General features: G+C 28.3%; 2 protein-coding genes across 3 annotated transcripts in view; one reads left to right on the top strand and one right to left on the bottom strand.

Annotated features, from left to right (window-relative positions):
* The window catches only part of LOC114254745 (epidermal growth factor receptor substrate 15-like 1), a 129203-nt gene that overhangs the window by 64159 nt on the left and 43254 nt on the right, over nucleotides 1-21790 (bottom strand). For both annotated transcript variants that reach the window (XM_036286121.1, XM_036286124.1), the window contains exon 8: nucleotides 9652-9897. In XM_036286121.1, coding sequence (XP_036142014.1) covers nucleotides 9652-9897 — 246 coding nt within the window. The remainder of the gene's footprint in view (nucleotides 1-9651; nucleotides 9898-21790) is intronic.
* LOC105829170 lies at nucleotides 11098-21785 on the top strand. Its single transcript, XM_036286180.1, has 8 exons — nucleotides 11098-12881; nucleotides 13269-13452; nucleotides 13536-13713; nucleotides 14088-14430; nucleotides 14611-14675; nucleotides 20927-21108; nucleotides 21180-21335; nucleotides 21419-21785. The coding sequence occupies exons 1-8, from the start codon at nucleotides 12746-12748 to the stop codon at nucleotides 21588-21590; spliced, it is 1416 nt and encodes a 471-aa protein (XP_036142073.1). The 5' UTR covers nucleotides 11098-12745; the 3' UTR covers nucleotides 21591-21785.

The following is a 21790-nucleotide window of genomic DNA, read 5'->3' as shown; positions in this document are numbered from 1 at the left end:
AGATTGATCGGTTTAATAGTTTTTCAGAAATCTTTGGCATCGTCTTTGAAAATGCAGTTCTAAGAAAAACGCGTTTAAAGTTTTAAGTACTGTTTACATATTTCATTCAAAAATCATGTGATCAATTTGAATAAAAGATGTATTTTTAAACTTATACAGTCATCAATTTTAGGCCCATGTAGCACATCTTCGCCTTCCATAGCCACCTCTAAAGTATTAGTCGGTGAGAGAGCAGCTGCTGATAGCTGCTCCTTCCTAACAGTCGCGCATGACCTGAGAGACCGACGTTTGCAACCTTGCTACTTTAACAGTTTTAATCGGATCGACTTGAAAATTTAATGAGATATTCTCGAGATGTTATACTTTCAGAAATTACGAAAATCCAAAAAACAATTTTTTCAAAATTACTGACTCCCCTGACCCCTTAAGTCCCATGGCGAAATAAGTCGCGACATCAAAATAGTGTCAATGCCGTTCCTGGCAACGTTCCTAGCAATAATTTTTGCAACAAAAAAGTCGCAAAAAATTTTTTAAACAATTTCGCACGCACGCATCATAATTCAGGACGACCCAGGTATCTTTGCAATAATATATTCCTGAGTTAATTCTGAAATGATTTTTCCTTTACGAAAATTTTATCCAAAACTTACTTTTTGAATTGCTAAATAAAATAGTTACCAAATCACGAAAGGCATACAGAAGATAGGCAAGAGCGGCGCGACCCATCACCCAACACGAGTTACAAATTCAATGTCTTTATACTGTTTGATGGATAAATAATTTTACCGAAAATGAATACTTTTTACATGTAACAAACCCATAAGTATTAATAAGTCATAAGTTTTTTCTTTCTTGTCATACAATACACATCAAATTTATTCACGCACTTAATTGAGTAATTTATACATCTATTGATTTATTACTATTAATGACTATCAAGTTTTCATTCTGCGGCTTATTTTTATTAAAAAACAATTCAGATTACAGTAATTACAAATTGCGCAATTACAGTAATCAATCAAAAAATTGTTGTCTTTGATAAAATGTATCACGTATCAATGCTTATGCAAATTTGTACACACTCACACACGAACAAACCTACACTCCACTGCCAATTAATTAATCCTGTTTGTTGTAAATTGTGAGAATGATGGACATTGGAGAAAGGTATCAAAGTTATGAAAGAATTAGCGACACTCAATAAAAATAATTTTTTTCAATAATTTATAAAATTAGAAATGTGCATATATATATATATATATATATATATATATATATATATATATATATATAGATAGTGTGTGTGTGTGTGTGTGTGTGTGTGTGTGTGTGTGTGTGTGTGTGTGTGTGTGTGTGTGTGTGTGTGTGTGTGTGTGTGTGTGTGTGCGCGCGCGCGCGCGCGCGCGCGTGTAATTTTATCCATTTTTATTTAGTTATTCAATTATTGAATTATAAAAACCAAGGAAAATACCTAATTATATATAACAGCAATAAAACTTAATAACCAACAATTTCTACTATTTTAAGTTTACTGCCTAATAACTTTATGAATTTGTCCATTGATATGTACTAATAAATAAATTCATAAACCGATAATAGTCTGTGCATAAAACAGTTTTCGAGAAAAGATTCATAGAGAAATTTAGGAAAAATGTAAAAAAAATCGACGATTTTTACATCTTTTTATGTAAGTCGCCATATTGAATCTGCCATCTTAAAAATTGTGTATTTAATCAAAAATAAACTGCAAATATCAATCCCATTATTTTCAATAATAATAAGCCATTGATAATAAACCGCAATTTGCAAATTATTGTGAAAAAAATACAATAATTCGAAAATTTTTGCGATTTAGCTGCCATTTTTCAATGAAAATGACAATTTTGACAAATTCTAAAAATATACCCTTAAAATACAAATATTTGTTGCACCGATGGTTGCAAAAAGAGTTGAAGTTTCATACTATTTCGATATAAAAAAAATATTTAAAAAAGTTTTTGCTATTTTTTCATATTTTTTGACTTAAAACCCGCCATAACTTTTTTGGACTATTTTTTACACAACTTTTAACAATGGATTCTGAAAGAGCATAAAATTTTACGTAAGAAATGATGCTTTTCAAATTTTTTATGGACCTATAACGTTGCAAATAAAATCGCTAAAAATTATATTGAAAATGCGTGCACTTGGGCGTTAATGGGTTAATATACACGTGTACGGCTTGTACATATACTGTGATAAAAAAATAAGGTAAATTTTTCATTTAAAGTTCGTGGGTACTATAAAATCATGAAATTATTTTTTTGTGGGTTGGTAGCACTATCTTTGACACCTATGCAGAGTTTCATGTCAATATATTCAATTGCTGCAGAGCTACACGTGTTTTTGTAAACATACAAAAGTAAGTTTTTTAATTTTTACTATGTCTGATTTTGTTAAGCAAAGAATTTGCATTAAATTTTGTTTGCGGAATGAATATTCTGCCGCGGAAACGTTGAGAATGTTGCAAAAGGCCTTTGATAAGGCTATGTTGCAAAAAAATGTTTACAAGTGGTACAAAGACTTGAAAGAAGACCGAGAACGAGTTCAAGACGAACAGCGCCCCGGACAACCATCAACATCTACCGATGAAAGCCACGTCAAGAAAATCAAAGAATTGGTGCTCAAAAATCATCGATTGACAATTAGAGACCTTGCTGATGCTGCGGGCATTTCATTTGGATCAATCCAAATCATTTTAAAAGATGTTTTGTGCCTCAAACACGTCAAATCTTGATTGGTTCCAAAAACACTCAATTTTTTGGAAAAAAGGGGTCGCGTTGACATCTGTGAAATAATGATTTCTGACTACCAGGACGTTATGAAACGCATCATTACGGGAGATGAGACTTAGATCTATGCATACGACCCGAAACAACCGACCAATCAAGCGAATATCGCGCAAAAGGTGAATCAAGACCGAAAAAATCGCACTCAAAAATCAAGGTCATATTGACAGTTTTCTTCGATTATCGCGCTCGTGTGCATTATGAATTTCTTCTGCCAGGCCAAACTGTTAACAAAGAACATTATTTGAGTGTTATGCGTCGTTTGTGTAAGGCTATTCGCCTCTAGAGGCCAGAATTATGGGCAGACAATTTTTTGTTTTTGCACGACGATAATGCACCGTCCTACACTGCATTGGTTCTTCGAGAACATTTCGCCAAAAACTTGATCCATATCGTACCACAATCACCGTATTCGCCTGATTTAGCACCGTGCAACTTCTGGCTGTTCAACAAACTCAAAAGACCGCTCCGGGAACACCGTTTCGATTCGATTGAGATAAAAGCCAAATCAAAGAAAGTATTGAAGGCCATCCCGGAAAAAGACTTCTTCGACTGTTTCGAGGATTGGAAAAAACGTTGGCATAAGTGCATTGTGTCGGACGGGGAGTACTTTGAAGGCGATGAAATTGATTTGAAAGAATAAAGATTTTTCATTTTATAAACAAATTCACCTTATTTTTTTATCACAGTAGTACATATGTCGTACAAGGTGTGTACTAAGATTACAGTCGGTAATCCATATTCTATAGTAAAAAGTGAGAACAGTTATTAAGAAACACCCTAAATACAGAGCGAGTCATTTAAAGTGTTACAGATTTATATCTTGAAAACAAAGGATTTTAGAGGAAAATGTTTCCGACAAAAATTGTCACAAACATGTTGAAAGAGGAACATAAGGTAGTACCATCAGTTTAACCTTGAATAATCGCTTGAAGATCACATTAAGATCACCTTTAATTTCTTAAATAGAACACCCAACTTTTTATTACATATTCTCGTAGCTTACCTTGAAAGCTTTCCAAAACACTATAATAAAATGTCTTTTTGTTAGGCATTTTTCGAGTTATAAGGCCTGAATGTTACAATATCACATTAGCATTACCCAAAGTGTACCGCGTGGAGGTTGTACGGTAGGATTTACACCTCTTTGTGTGTGTGTGTGTGTGTGTGTGTGTGTGTGTGTGTGTGTGTGTGTGTGTGTGTGTGTCGCATGCTTGTTACAAAGAGAAGGACCCAACAATTCGGTTGGACGCAACTATCCTGAAGAAATCTTTTTTTTAAACGACATAATTCCATATAAGACTTTCGTGGGTAATTTGAAAACCGTTCATTAAACATAATTTCAGCCACTCTGTAATTATTCCTACATTCACTTAAAATCATTAACATGCTGAACTCCTTCAAAAGCATTCATTTTGATAATATTAAAAAATATGGTAATTATGCACAATAAGGGTGACCTCACCACTTTCAATGACCTTGATCTGAGTAACGTACAAAAAGTTTTAATCGTCGCTCGTCATTTATTAAAAAGTTTCTTACATGTAGAAAGTAAACACATAAATAACAGCGCAATAGTCTTGACAACAACGTTCAAACGTCAGGCATTTTTATTAATGTTTTTGTGACACAACGCGCTTACAGTCGTTTTTTAAGTAAATGTATTATAACATCCAGGCCTTATAACTCGAAAAATAGAGGAAAGGCACCGGATTTGGAAGTTTCCTAAATTGGAACCTCCTTATTTCTCGGAAACAAACATCACATCGTATGAATACCGATAAAAACATAATCCCCTTGGTTAATTAAAGAAAAACCCATATTTTATATGTACATGAATATAGGTAAATGACGAGCAAGTTTTTGGTCTAATGCTACATATACTGATTTATTGTAAACAACAAAGAATAATTTACGAAACGTTTCGACTTTACTAAGTCATCCTCAGTCTATATTACAATCCTCTCCAATAAATTGAAATGTCATAACAATTTTTCATATCATGTGTGTAAAAATTGAATACATATCACTAAAGACATATAATAACGACTACATCGCAACACTTTTTACAGAGAGCATTTAACAAATAGCTTCTAACATTTCGCAATATATTAACAATGTTAAATCGCATAGTCGACATAAAAAAATCCTATTGTTTCTGCGTTAACCGGCGCGAAAAAGTGGAATCCGAATGATCCATCTTTGATCCAATGTCAATAGTGTTGATTTAATAGTTTAACTAAAATATGTCAATTATGTTAAAAGTGAATATCCGTTGATAAGTTTATGTTTTGTTAAAAATTGTGGTTTGGTTACTTACAAAGACTTTTTGATATACATGCGTTACAGTAAGTTGTCCTATTCTTTCTTACAGGTTTTGTTCAGCATAAACAATATTAATAAATCTTAAGTATTTAGTACATACTATGACAATATTTTTTGAAAAGATCAATTAAAAACTTCGCATTCCTGTTTTTTTACACACAGTCTCCTCCTATACCGATATCGATGTGAGTCAGACGCTGGTAGAAATTGTTATGATTGACGATGACTTTCGACGACAAAATCGGTGTTCGCTAATCTGCTTAATAAAATATTTTATATATTCATGCCCTTTTCTATGTAAAATCTGCTAAAAACAAATTTGTCAAAAGCGAGTTTTATTTGCACAATTTTCTCTTGCAAATCGCACAGTTTAAATAATAGCGAGTGTATTATTAATAACATTACCGTCATTTCACATGTTTGTAGTTTCCTGAAACTGTTCCTTTTACTTTTCTCTTTTATATTTATTTTGTAGTGTAAACATAAAGTTGTCGTGTGCGTAAATTGAAACACTCCGTGAGATCAGAGGTCTAATAATAATTACTGTTACTACGTGATCGTAGTATAGCTAGGCCGTAATCGTAATTTTAATATATAACACATATATGTATAATAATCTAAATGTTTCGAGACGAGATTTCACGAGAGACAATGGACAAGCCGAAAAAAGCGTGCCTGTTAAAAAATATGCTTTTTAGGCAAACCTAACGGAATAACATAGAGTCTACAGAACTATGTAATTTAGATAAGATTTATAAATCAATAAAATGTAACATTAATACTTCGATCGTATACAGGTTTCAAATTAGGCGCCCATTTCGTTAGATGCCCTTTTTAATCATGTATTACAAAAACAATAATTATTTCCTACAAATACAAAACAGTATTATAAAAATTACTATATTATTTGATGGAAGATAATTTCTAATTTAAATTAGTATTTTTAAAAGTGTTTTTCTAACCATTATTTAAGAAATATAGTCCAAAAACAAAGCGGAGTTCCAAATTCGATGTCTTACCTCTACCTAACAAAAAGACACTTTATTATAATGTTTTGAAAAGCTCTCAAAGTAAGCTACAAGAATATGTAATAAAAAGTAGGATTTCCATTTAAGAAATTAAAGGTAACCTTTACATGACCTTCAAGCGATTATTCGGGGTTAAATCGATGGTACCACATTATGCTTCTCTTTGAACACAACTTTTGTCTGAAACATTTTGCTCTAAAATGCTTCGTTTCCGAAATATACATCTATAACATTTTAAGTGACTCACCCTGTATATATAGTTACTTTATATATTACAGGAAAGAAAGTAACAGACCATGGATGTCAACAAAACTCCAATAATATATTGAGTTATCGGCTTGTACAAAGTAAAATATAATAGATTATAGGTTTAATTCACTTTGATATAAAAATTTTATATATTTATCTACCAGATATGTATGTATCTATCAGTAACACTCCAGCAAATACAGAACATTGCAGTAACATTGCGGCAATTTTGTAATATTGTTGTAATGTTGCTACAATGTTATAACATTCGCCGTAATGTTGCTGCTATATTCTGTGTTTGCTGGGATACGATGCTAGCAATATTGTATACATACATATATGCGTGCGAGCGTATATACATATAAAAATGTCCTATCTTAAATAGCTCAGCCAATACCTCGAAAATTAAGTCTGGCAGAAAATGTTCCAGACAAAAGTTATATCGTCTGAAGAGAAACAAATAATATAATTTCAATCATATTTATGTAATCATAATTGTGTTATTTAACACAATTCAAATCATATTTGTGTAATCTAATTTTTGAACAAAATCGATTTTTCGAAATCGTATAAAGGTTGTCGCTATTTTTAAATATAATTGTAATAAAATAGAATTAAAAAGAAAGTTTTTTTACACAATAATTTCTTTAGTTATTCTACATATTATACAAATATTAAGCTATGAAAAAAATTGATTTTATTTTGGTACATTTAAACATTAAATTTAAAATATCATAAAGTATCAGTTTTTTTAAATTATTACAGTTTTATAGATTTTTTGTATTTTAAATGCAATATAAAAATTGACATTCAAATTTGAATCCTGACTAAGATGGTTATTAAATTGTTTAATTTGATATTATATATTCCTGTTCAGAATTGTGTTTCAAGACTGACGAATATGTAGCACGCAATTCAATGTAAACTAAAAATTTTAAAAATGTACACAAAAATTATTATTAGACACTAAGACCATTATAGATCGACTCTTTCATCTTTTTATATTTGATATTTTTATTTTAATCCTATTATTGTAGTTATTAATTTTTTGATAAATGTATCTTCATTCTTTCATGCCCAGAACGAGATAAATCACTTAGTGTAAATAAAACATATAAATGGTTTTCATTTTAATCATGCTTGTATTTCAAATAGTTATTTAATTTGGATTAATTTTTTTGAAAACCTATTTAGTTCAATTTCAGAAATATTTTCAGCTATTTAAAGTGGAACACCTTGTACGTATGTACGTACATAAACGTACACACGTGCGCGCACGTAGCATGAAAAAATATAATAAAATGTATTACTTAAAAAAAGAAAAGAAAAAAAGAAATTAAAAAATTTACCCCAGAGTTATTTCGTATCGCGAACACTTTAATGTGTAAAAATAAAGACTTTAAGCAATAACGTCATCTTTTTATGTACCTTCTTCTGTTCCCTTTGAATCTTCTCTTCGACATCACTCAAATCTCTATTTACTTCAGTCTTCTATAAGTCAAACATAATAAAACAAAATCATAAAGAAAAACAAAAAAATAAATAGATGAATAATTAGTAAAACTTTATACTTCTTTTTTCTCTTTTCCCCCTTTCCCTTGTCTTTCATTTATTAAATTTACCGCCTATAATTAATTGATTGCGTTAATAAATCCTCTTACATATGTAAAGTAAATAAGCACATTGAGATTCACAGTATTAAAAAATAAAAAATAATTAAGAAAATAATAAGAATAAATTAGAATCATAGATGTAGAATATATAGACTTCGCGTTTTCTAGATTTCCTTTGTTGCGCATGATCAAACTTTAGAAAAAGTGAGCCTCTGTTCATAGTAGTCACCTCTCTGTCTAACACATAGTGGGGAAAAGAAGCCTTCGTTGATTCGTTGCCATAGTGAATTTTTGCCCTACTCTAAGTATTGATAGACAGATAAAGATACACCATAAAACTTTCATGATGAAAGCATGCTGTCTTCTTCTAAAGATTGTACAGCATTCTAGCCACACGCGAAGTCTATATGTTCTACGTCTACAATTACAATATAATATATAATAGATTATAATTAATCACTAGTTACGTTATATTATTACTAATACCATTATTATATTTGCGTAAAGAAAATTTTATTTCAAAATTTACCCTAAAAATCGCAATAATTATGAAACATAAAAAAAATTTACTAAAATGAATAAATATTTTACTATATATAATTTTAATTTAAAAAAGATAAAACAGAATGATTTTTGGCCTTTAAAATAAACTTTTTTTTTTTCAGTTTTTGAGATATTGTAAATTTTATTTTAACTTTAAAATTTTTTAATTTATCAAAAAAGTATTAAAATCAGTATGTAAAGCTATTAAATATAAGAACCTATTATATTATAAGAATAATATATGAAAGTGTATACTATATGTAACATAGATAAAATATTAAGTAACAATCAATCGATATGCAAACACAAATTATTGTAATAGAAAAAACTTTATTTGGCTAGTGCAGATAATGTTTAAAAATATTTTTTGTAAATTTTACACGTCAATAGTAAAATATTATATACCAGGACATACTATGCAAAATATTACAACAGTATGGTATTTATAATAAACGAAAATCTGTATGTTATATATTAAAATTAAATTATTATATATTAAATGTTATAACATTGTTATAATATATAACATTTATAAATAATATATAATATATAACAAATGTTATATATTAAAAAAATTAGAATCAAATTCAACAGCTCAAAAACTACAAAATATCATATCGCAGCTTTAGAGGACAAAATCGATTAATTTTATTTGTATTCAGTACTGTATTTGTATTCATTTTAGTAAAATTTATTTTAAATTTTTGAAATAAAATTTTTCAATGTTTATGTTATCCAACAATTAATTGTAAATTTGAAGGTAATTTTAAAGATAAATTTTAAAAGAATATTATTTGCATGTGTAGTCTGTATGTATTATCCATATACAACGAAATGTCTTAGCATGTTCATAGTGCAATATATAATTTACATTTTATTTATTAATTATACTATATATTATTACTGTAAACCTATTAAAAAACTGATATTATCCTACAAGGGTATATAATCAACACCTATACATACTATATACGTACTGCATGTAGTTGTATACCTTTAAAAAAGCAGTATCACCGCGCACATTCAATAAACAAGTTCGGTATACGTTATCGAACTTTTATTTACCTGCGCTTTTAGGTCATTCAATCTCTTCTGCGCCTCACCCTTCTGATTTCCAAGTTGTTTTAGGGTTGCTGCAAGCGTATCCAATTCACTTTGCAGACTCTTAATTTCCCCATTCTTTATTTTAATGTCGGCTTCTTTTTGCGCTATATCTTGTTCCATGGTCTGTCTCTCGCGAACGAGTTCCGCAATGTCTTTACTTATCATATCCAACTCCGGATTCGAATAGCCCGATATGTTATTGTTTTCCTGTGACATAACCAGATTTGGAATTAATATTATAATGTCCGTAATATTTCCTATTATGTAAAGATTGTAAAGAAACAGCATTTATCTTAATTAAAAATTCATTTGTATCTGGAAAGGAAAAATTATACAAATTATAAAGATTTTAATTAACATAATTCAAATTGTATTCAATTTTAATATATAAAGAACAAAATGTCAATGCATTTCTAATGTAATTCTAAATTTATATGAATCAGTATTGCAATTTGCTGTAATTTACCGAAATGAGAAGACTTTTATTTCATCTTTTACATCTTGAGTTAATTATTTGTATTTATTCTTATATTTATATATCTTTCTATTTTAATTGCTCTGATGTCAAATTTTGATTTCATATAGTATGCTTTTAATATAATTGCTCACTCCTCGCTCACATCTCGTTTAGTTATTCGTTAATATTTATTTAAAATGTATAGATTCTAATTAATTTACTTAACATTATTTAAAGGAAAACAACAAGGTAAAACTATCTCAAAATAGTATTTTTTTATATAATTGGAAAGTATACGTCTTTTAGAATATGGTCCTAAAATATTATGATAAAATTCATACAAATAAGAAGTTAAATTAAATTAAATTAAGGGGATCCAGGAGTGCCTTTGAAATTTGATCGAGGTCGATAAGGTAGAGTCATTCGTGCACATCATTAATGAGATTTTATATGTATTTCTTGTATAGATTTAGAAATCCTTTTCCAGAATTAAAGTACACATATTAATATTAATCTATAAATTGGATTTTATATTGAAAACGAAAAAAATTTTTCTCATATTGCTCTACTTATCGACTTTTTACGTGTACATAACCCAAATTTTCGTTTTTTCATTTTCCAATTTGCGGAATGCGAATCTTTTTTTCTAGGATTCTAATCTTATTTCTAATTGCACGATATTATTCCTGAGAGTTTTTTCTAGGGGGCGACGTGATTATTTTATACATATAAACTATAGATTTTTTGTATGAAGCAAATATTGTCGTTAGGTGACTAATAAATAACAATTTTTTTTTATTTATCAGAACAAATCGTACGTCGCCCCCTTCATTTTTGTGCGTACTTTAATCCTGTAAAAGGATTTTGCATTCTATTACTCCAATTCGAAAATCCAAGTTCCCCAAAAAATGTCGGTAACTCTGTCACTCCCGGATCCCCTTAAGGTTTTCAAGTTAAGTTTTTTCAACTGGTTATCACAATTTCTCCACCCATTAAAATCACATCAAAATTTTGTTTAGACGTGTCTTTAATCTACACAAAATTCTCTTCAATTAATCGTACAGATTATTTTATATTAATATTTAGTATGTTTTAGGCCCTGAAAAGACGAATTTTGAATCTGATTTTTGTAACTATTTTTTAAGAGCCATTTTTACAATTTGGTTTTTAAAAATCGGATACACTTAACTGAAACCATACTAATGTAGGTTAAAACAATGTTTTCCTTTTGATTTTAAAATCATTATTAGACGAATTCTGGTGATAACCAGTAAGGTGCTTCTTCCATGTAGCATGTTACAGCGACCTCTGTGATACTTTAAAATACATTTCTTAATAGAAAAATTCGTAAAATAAGTTCAAAGTGTGTACTTTTCAACCCATTAACTCCGACATTTCTGCAATGTATGTGGGTAAATAAAAAAATCTTAAATATGGCCTTTTTTTAGTGCCGTCACCTTATTATTCTCCCTTAATAAAACCAAGTAGATCGAAACTGTGGGGTTCAAGTAGTTCAAACTGTGAACAATATTGTGAACAAATAATAATAGATTTATCTCAGAGAGCACACATCAAAAAACTCTTGATTTAAGCACACATGAGTTTCCCTAACCCTGTTTTTATTTACGTATATCTCTGATTCAAATGCATCAATTAACTTTTTTTTTTCAATCAATAGTTTGAAAGCTGAAGAAAAAAAATATTTTAACATTATTTATTTTATCTAAAAACTCAAAGAAGTTATAACACAAGAGATATTTTCCAAAAACTAAAAGTAGATTCTTTAAAATGCCGCAACTTCAAAAATTTATCCGGGTTACGCTAACCCAGTGTACCTTTTAAGAGTTAAACATGTATGTGTATACAAATTCAACAGATTTATTTTGTATACGATGCATATATATTTTGTACAGGCTATATAAATATAAAATTGTTAACATAAAATTTATATTTTGTAAATTTTTGTATATTATTCGCATCTTTTGATTCTTTCAAGATCGTTTGTCGTTCATGGCAGATGGCACTAAAGCTGAAATTTCATATGAGCAAAAAAAACTAGCGTTTACCCCTACTCCACTTTATTGCAAAACAATAGAAAAGTTGTCGACGTTTTATTTTTCATGGATCATGTTTTCGTCGCTGGCGTTAGTTCACTCACGGCGATCAATGTTTATTTTTTTTAGCTAAACCAACCAATCAAAAAATTTCATTTTAAATTGGTCAATTAACGACATGAATAATTGGATGCCACTCATTTTTGTTATTAGTTTAACTACGTTAACTTTAAGCATGTTTTCGATAATACAATCATTTCATCGAAAATCGATAGAAAGAGAATAAACACTAGTTTTCTTTATTTACAAAAAAATTGCAGCTTAACGTACTTGTCATTGATAGCTCTCATCTGCGCTATAACAATTTTTCGCATAATTTTATAAAGCAAGCGTTTTATTAACATCCTTTGACAATTCACATCCAATTTTATGCAAAAAATATATTTATATTTACTTGAAAAAATTGAAAACAAAATTGAAACATTAAACTTGCAAATTGATCCTTTATTTTATATTGCAAATATTTCTTACGGTGCTACACATAATGCTGATAAAGATATGTGTGACGTCAATCATAATCTACTTCGGCAACATATTCTTAGTTATGTCACGACCAAATTCATTAAATAAGCATGAAGAATTACGAAAAAACATTAATAAAGTGTTTTATGACAAACACAGTAAGTATAATTGTTTTAATTGCGTATAAGTGATTAGATATACAGATATCAAATGCAAATGTCTTTAAAGAGTATAAAAAATCATATAAATATATAATTATGTATTTTTTATAAAATAAATTGAGTCTTATTCAGTATAACTTACAATTATTTTAATGTTTATAATTTACACTTAATTATATATATATATATATATATATATATATATATAAAATTAAAAATATAAAATTTTATATACTTTTATAAATATAAATTTACACATTTTTTAATAATTATACATTCACAATTATATATTTATATAATCTTACGCTACAATGCCTATTTCTTATCAAATAAATTTAATAAATTTTATTCAGAATCAAATACCTTAATTGTAATTATACTAAGGTGACGAGATGTTTCTACAAGATGATAAATACGAATACCCAAGAACTAACAAAATTTTGACACATTTATACAAACAACAGTGGCTAAACTATTACAAGTGCCTTGAAGAAGTCTATGCTGACGTAAATCATGAGAGAATCATCTATCCGACCGCGCTTGTAGCTCTCGAGGAAACATCCGTAACGTAGGATCATTAAGAACAAAGGAAATAGTCATAAAAATTTATCATGCATAATTACAACAAAACCTAAATAAATCGGTTTACAGTTTAAAATGTCAAATTTGTATTTCGCCAATGGAGATGCATGTGACTGGTCTAATAGAATGGTATTTTAATAGCAGCAGCAGTAGCAACAACAATAAACACATCAATTCTAAGAGTTCGCTGCAGAATACAAACAGTAATTCGCAGGATAATCAATACATCACCATAAACAATGTCAAGGTGTAGATTCAAAGAATATAGCGTATACAATGTATAAGCATGAAAGATTATTTTTGAAGATAATTTTATGTTTTATATTAATTAATGATATAGTATAAAGTATTATAGTATTATATGTGCAGGTTACTATTATTACTTTAGATTAATAATACTATAATAACAATAATAACAATATTATTAAACTTATTAATTGTATATTAATATTACACTAATATTACTACTACTATTATTATTGTTATTTTTGTATTGTCATAGATTAATAATATATTAATATTATATAATATAAAAATATTTTTAATATATTATTAAAAAGTAATTTTTTCAATAATATTAATTGATAATCTAAATAAATTAAAAATATAATTCACTATCAGTTGGAACAAGCAGGAATATATTGGTGTGAAGTGGGAGATACTATAGGATCAGTTTACTACTTAGATATCGACAGTAATTCGGAATTAGTGAATGTACGAGATCCGAACACACCGTTTTACGCATCACAAGTGACATTGGTAGAAAACATGCCGGAATACAATTTGAAAGTTTATACCGCCTGGACAACGTGGAGTCTCTGTTCCACATGTGACGCGGTTGGGATAAAGCTACAATATGGTTACTGTACCGTTTCTCTTTCAGAGATGTTCGAGCACGAATATTTCATTAAGGAAAGTACAACGATGAATGAATTACGACGTGTGAAGCCAGATAAAGGAAAAGGTAAATAAAAGCGAGTCTTTTTTCCTTCGCCAAGACTTCCGTAAAATTTTTTTTTAATTTAAGCCAACAAATGGATTCGAATGCAAATGGAAGCAATAAATACAACTTTAAAAGTTCAATTAAGAATGGCGTTAATATTATTTAAAAACAAATTACCATGTAAGTCAAGACTTATTCCAGAACAAGTGCGATTAATTCCAATTATCAAAGATAAAAACACTGAAATTATACAGCGATATTGCAAGGTATGCATAAAGCAATACTTTAAGACCTTTCAATGCAATTATATTAAGTTGTAAGAAAAAAATTGTGAATTTTTTCTTCTGCATTTTATCCAAATTAATTAACAATATTTATATTATTTATATATTTACTAATAATATTTGGAAACCAGTTCTAATAGTTTTAAAAAATGATGTCCATAGTTCCAAGGCTGGGTAAAATAAAAATGTACTGTGTATCCTTAATTAATGTTTAATATTAATAACAAAAATTCTTTTTATAAAAACGGAACAAAGTATAAAAACTTGACAAATGAAGTTACTAAAATTATTTTACAATATTAATGTCGTAAGAAATCGTTTTATAATAGTTCACTATTTCGTCTATTACTTCAATTTCTAAGAAATTCCGCCATATTATTAAAAATAAAAACATTAAAGTATTTTTTTTTTAATATCAGTCAGTATATTAACGTAAGAATATATAAGGAGTCTATTCCCAGATTATTACAATTTTTAATCTTGTATTGTTGTGACTATGGTTTCATCGATTATAATTTTAACTGTTTATTCATTATGTGGTTAATCATTTTTAATCTTTAACTAGAATTTATAATGTTACAATGTATTTTAATTTCGGATCACGGAAAATTAAATGCACAATTTTCTTACTTTTCATGAACTTAGGTGTTTTGTTATAAGCGCTCGTTTCAAATTTTCCCTTTTTTGTTATTTTCGCCTGGACTACCTTTCGATAAATCTTTTAATCTGAGATATTATACAGTGTCTATAAATTAGCAATGTCAACGTTACACTGAATATTAAACATAAACTGACGATCTACAAATTACTAAATTTTTTTTTAATAGACCAAGACTACCACATTAATTTTCAAGCATTATATGATTTCTGTGTATTGATTTTTAGTTCCACAAGAAATTGACTCTGTTGGAACAGAACCATGAACTTGCGATGTCTGAATTTTTTATTGTATAAATCCGCTCACATAATTTATTTGAAAAGGACCTAAATATAAGGTCGAAACGTTGTATGAAGAATAAAAAAATTGGCTAGTTAGTTAATTAAAGAATATATATCTTTATTGTTCTAAGACAAGTTGTTTTCACATTTTGCCACACTCTCATGAAAAGAATGTATTTGTTATTAAAATTAAACTTTAAAAATGCACACAATCTTTTATTCCAACCTTAGAATTGTGTGGATATCCTTTTTATTGACATTATATCAAACTGACTTCCTTGAGATACATTTAAGAAGTAATCCAACAGATAAAATTGACGCTTATTAGAATATTAATGATAACAAAAACTTGAGCTAAAACGTTCATATGATTATGAATTGAAAAATCATGTATCAAAATAATTTAGATTTCGCACTTATTACAGCAACTTTAATTACCAATTTATCTCGATTATAAGACTGCCATCCAATTATTAAACTAAAAAAAGTAAAAATGACTAAATTTTAAGAAAAAAGCAACAAAAAGTTACTTTTTAGATATAAAAAAGTAACTAAATATTTTAAATTAATTTTTAAAATAATTAAAGTCATTTAAGTAAAAAGAGCATTACTCTTATTATTCTATTTTTGGATAGTTTAACAAGTAGAAAATACTTTTCATAACATGGATTAAAATAAAAGTTTTATTTAAAAAAGAACAGAAATTTAAACAATACAAGTACATCTCTAGCGGTTTTATAATTGAAAGGAGAAATACATCTTATTAAATATAAAATTATAAAAAAAACTTAAAGTCTTTAAACACAACAAAAATAAAAGATGTTATCTGAATGTACAAAACTTTTAAAACGCTCAAAATATTCTCAAATTTGAAACACAGTAAAAAATTATCGCAAACAAAATATTAAAAAATCAGTTTACTGCTTAAATCTTATATCTAAGCTGTAAAATGTTTCTTGAATTTTTTTGTCTGCAATAATTTTTTGCCGAGTTTCAACAATCTGAAAATAGTACAATTTTGAACGTTTTAAAAATGTTCTTTATTTTTTGTTAAATATAGTGTATTTTACAAATCTCGTATTATCTTAGAAAAAAGTGACTATAGTGACTCATTTTAAACAGTGACTTTTTTAATGACTTGTAAAAAAAGTGACAAAAAGTGATTTAGGTGATTGAATGACAGCCCTGCAATTATTTATCATCAAAATCAATATGTAAAAAAATTTATAACATTGATAAATATTACTCTAAAAAAATTAATGTTTATAATAAATTAAAAAGTAGTAATAAAATATATTGTTATATATTTATTAATAAATATTAACAGAAAATTCTATAATTTATGAACATTCTTACATAAAAATAATACATTAAAATGATTGTTTCTTTAATTAAAAAAAATTTTTTTTTTAATTTTATTGCTTTTATAAAAATATATTTTAATTCTCGTATTTTTTGTGATTAATTTATTTGAAACTCGCATAGTATTAATCATAAATTTATTCTCAAAATTTGATCAAGTTTCTATATTATATAAAAAGATTGGAGAAAATTTTTAACAACATTAACCAAGAACAGTCTAATTGGAAATAATCCTGTTCCCAGATAACCAAGCGTGATATAGCATTTTGAACAAACTAATGCATTGCACGTATTGTTATAGATTTGCTATACATTTGTTGACATCGAAATAAAACATTATGAATTCAGCAACATGATTACTTATACATGCAATCAGTTGAGGACATTTAAAAAAGGAAACGGTCAGCAATAATGATACATTATATTGTTTGCAATATAGCAACAACAAATGATTGATAACAAATTAATGCTGACATGTTGCTATCAATTTGCCATTGTTAAAAATAAAATTCATACAAGTTCAAACTAACAGACATAATGCTGTCTCACCTTGTTCTGAGTTTGTCTAAATTAGTTACTGCACGATTATTGGCAACATAACTGTAATATCAAGACATTTGGCTATCTGGGTTATTATATTTAATAGTATTAATAAATAAAAATTAAATTTTTTTTAAATAATTTTTACTATAATTAAAAAATTGTTATTGCAAGATTATTTTATTTTAGCTAATGCTAACAACCCTGAAAGTATACACTACCTGAGACATGAAATATATACTGGGTCAAAATGACCCAATGCCACGACAACGAGAAAGTAAATTATTTTGGACTGCAAAAAATTAGGTACATTTTTTAAACATTCAAGATTAAGATCCAATCATTCAAAAAAAAAATCAATAGTTAAAAAATCAAAATTCCATTAAAAATACAAAAAATATTTTTACAAGAGATTGGATAACTGTTTCAATTTTCAATATTTTTAAACAAAAATTTAACCACATCTCCAAACAATATACTTTAAAACAGAAATACGCTCAATAGTGTCAACCAAACATTTGGTTGCTCAATATTCCAAAAAAGATTATTTGAGCAACCAAATGTTTAATTTTTTCGAAAAATTGACAGCACGTTTTTTTATTACCTAAAAATTTTTATTATTATAAAAATAAAAGAATGGAAGGTCAAAAAGAAGCACCTTTTGCACTCGTACGCATGTGCGAACGAGAGATAACACTATAATCCAACAAAGAGTAAGTAATACCAGGAGCCGTATCGGTACGGGGGTACGATTTACTAGGGACGGATCCCAGGTAGCAAGCCTACGTCATTTTGATGTCCCAAAATGGTCATATCTGGTTATATATCGTCAAAATGACCATTTTTTTACATGACCTAAAATTAACGTCATGATGACGTCATTTCGAAGTCATATTTCAGTCATGATCTGACGATTATTTTCCCAGACAGCACACATCCAAAATCGGAACATAAAGACGTCATTAAGACGTATTTTAGTCTAAAGCGATGTCTATACAATGAGATTTAAGGCGTAAAGCATAAGCATATTATATAAGTATATTATATTCAACTTTAAGAGAACTTTTTTAAAAAAACATTTAGATATCTTGGAAATAATTTCAAAATGGTCAAATTAACCATTTGAACGCTTCAAAGTCTTAGTGCTAAATAGATCGCAATTTCCATCAAATTATAAAGGTTATAGAAAAAGTTAAATTTAACAATGAAATTAATAAGTAAATAAGTTAATGCTATTTATTTTTAATATGTTTTGCAAAATTTAATTGCTTTTATAAAAAATAATATAATTGCGACAGTTTATAACATATAGGTATATGTAGACAATAACAAGTACCCATATCGATGATTCAAACTGGCGTAGCAGATAGAGTACAAGGTTTGTAATTCTAAGGTCCCGGGTTCAGAATCTATACCAGCGACAAGTAAGAGTAAAATAAAATAATATAATTTAAATTTAATTAATTAATAAAAATTTGTCTCAAATTTAGTATGTACTGTTGATAAGAATAAAAAAAAAATGAAATTTGTTTTTATTTTTTTATCTCTAGTTGCAGTTTAAAGATATCCGATTTAAGAAATCTTTTAGATATTAGTTTCATGATATCTTTCTGTTCTCAAAAAACGACGCATTGGTTAACATTCTGACATTATATGTTATCTTTTAGAAGTCTCTTTATGTTATTATTTTCAGAAACAGGATATCTTTTAGAGATCTTTTTGACAACATATTGTTCACGTCATTCTATGACGTCAAAATACAGTACATTTCATGACGTCAGGAATTTGTGACATTCGACCGTCATTTTAACGTCATAAGGGCGTCATTTCGTGACGTCAAGAATAGTCAGTAAATGACCATTTTGGGACGTCAAATTGACGTGACCAGCTTGCTACCTGGGATGTAGTCGAGCAGCCATCTTAAGGGTGTATCGGACATACAATCTTAGACAAAAGTGCATAAAATTTGAAATACTTAAATATCTACACCTAACGCATAGTAAATCTAGATGTAAGAAACTTGAACGATAGTTGGAGTCTTATTTTTACTCTCACAAAGGTATTTTTCATGTATTTACGATTTTTTTCACTTATGAGCTTAAACTTTTGACAGTGAAAATGCACAATTATCTCAAGTTATATTTTATTTCTTTAAAACGGTGTAGTAAAGACAATTGAAACTTGGTAGATATTTTCATCTATTCATATACTAGATGTACAAAAAAATTCAAAACACTGGTACTATTTCTTCTATATTTTTTTAGCTGTTTTATCCGTCAAGATCATCTTTTTCCATAAGATAGAAAAGGATACCATGTAAAACCAGTAAAAATTAAAATAGTTATAACTCAGCAACCGTTTAGTGGATGCGTTTTCAATTTTTTGCAGTACATTAGGGAAACTAAAAAAACAATTTTACAAATTTTTATAGCAACTTTGTACCATTTTGAATTTCAGTCCAATACATCCTTAATTACCCACTTTTATGACATGTGCATTAGCATGTTTTTTGTAGTGTGTTTTTATGTGTTATATGCGTGTGTATGTATGGACGCGTTCAGCAGACGGAGTGGATCAGTAAGCGCTCAATAATTTTTTACTATGATTGGTTTCTACTTCTAAGTCCAATGAAGAACTAAAAGTAAGAACCAATCATATTAGAGAATCACTGAACGCTCACTGATCCGCTTCGTCTGCTGAACGCGTCCTATGATGTGTATGATGTATGTGGCCATCTTGAGTACCTATTTTTATATACACTGGAACCCCGCGTTAGCGGACTGTTCGGGGCTTTGGTCCGCTAACGCGGGGTTATGTCCTATTGCTTGGTTTCACTCCCACTCCGTGAAATACGCGACTGCATTGCTCATTGCTATCCCCACACACGCTACTCATGTGGGCCGAGTGCATATGGAGGGGATAGTTTCCGCTAACGCGGAGTACGCTAACGCGGGGTTCCAGTGTATAGCACATCCATCCCCATCGTTAAAATCAAATACTCCCTCCTGTTATTCTTTACTCTTTGTGACTCAAAGCATGCTAGTCTTTTCCTCTGAACTTTACCTCCACTTCCATAATGCTCGGTCTAGATATACTATGTCTATGAAAACTACTAAGAGATGGTGCAATAGGTTCCATTTTCAACGTTTCTATGGGAGATATTACAACGCAATTTTTTTTCGGATCATTTTGACCCACAGTGTACTTTAAGGGTTAATGCAACTTTTTCCGTATAAAGGTATTAAATAATAATATCCAAAGAAATTATTTCAATATACAAGAAAAACACAAAATAAATTTTTAATATCAGAATCTATGGTTGCAAAGATGGATCAAAAACTTTAATAAATGAATAATAAGAATAATTATAATAAATATTATTTTTACGACAGACAAAGTGTCAGAGAAACATTATATTTGAGATACGCGATAAAAAGGGCAATATTCTAGAAAGCGCAAACAACAGTGCTGGTATATTTTCGATGATTCAAGAAATGCCCCAGCAGTTATCGTCAGTTGCACGTAGTGTAATTTATGAAAAACGTGATAAAAAGCTCAAACTTATCTGTCCAGGGTAAAACTAATAACATAAGTTCAAATTACATTGTATTAATAAATAAAGAAATCAAGAATATGTGACTTTAGAAATCTGAATCCGGACATTCCAATTGTTTGGCGAATTAATAACAAAACAATAATTCCATCTCACATTAAATTCCAATCAAAAGGAAGAATTCATATTAATCCTCAAATGCAAATAGTATTTAAATCTCTAAAGTTTGAAGACACTAATATATACAGGTAAATTAAATTCATCATCAAACACATAATCATAATAATAATAACAAGAACAATAATAATAATCTAAAAGTATATTTTACTAGTTGTTGGCAAAATAATGAAGTTGCTGGAATAATAAAGTTAAATATAATTGAAAGTATAGAATTCACAATAAATCATCATGTTATTTTAATTGGTGTCATCGTTATAATTGGTGTAATTCTCATAATGTTTTGGAGAGCATTCAAGGGACAAACGCGATATACAATGCATTAATTTTTAATTTATGCATATTAAATTGTTCGTTATTAATTATTTATAAGATAATGCATGTATTTATAAAAAGATGAATAAAAAGAAGATAAACGTGTTTTAAATGTAGCATATTGTAAGAACATAAACAAAAATTAAATATGTAAGTATTAAATATATTTGTATTTTAAACATAAATATTATATAAAAATATTTTAATATTT

This window comes from Monomorium pharaonis, chromosome 1 (assembly GCF_013373865.1).
Source record: "Monomorium pharaonis isolate MP-MQ-018 chromosome 1, ASM1337386v2, whole genome shotgun sequence".
In the NCBI taxonomy this organism is placed as follows: Eukaryota; Metazoa; Arthropoda; class Insecta; order Hymenoptera; family Formicidae; genus Monomorium; species Monomorium pharaonis.
This window is presented reverse-complemented; position numbering and strand designations above follow the sequence as displayed.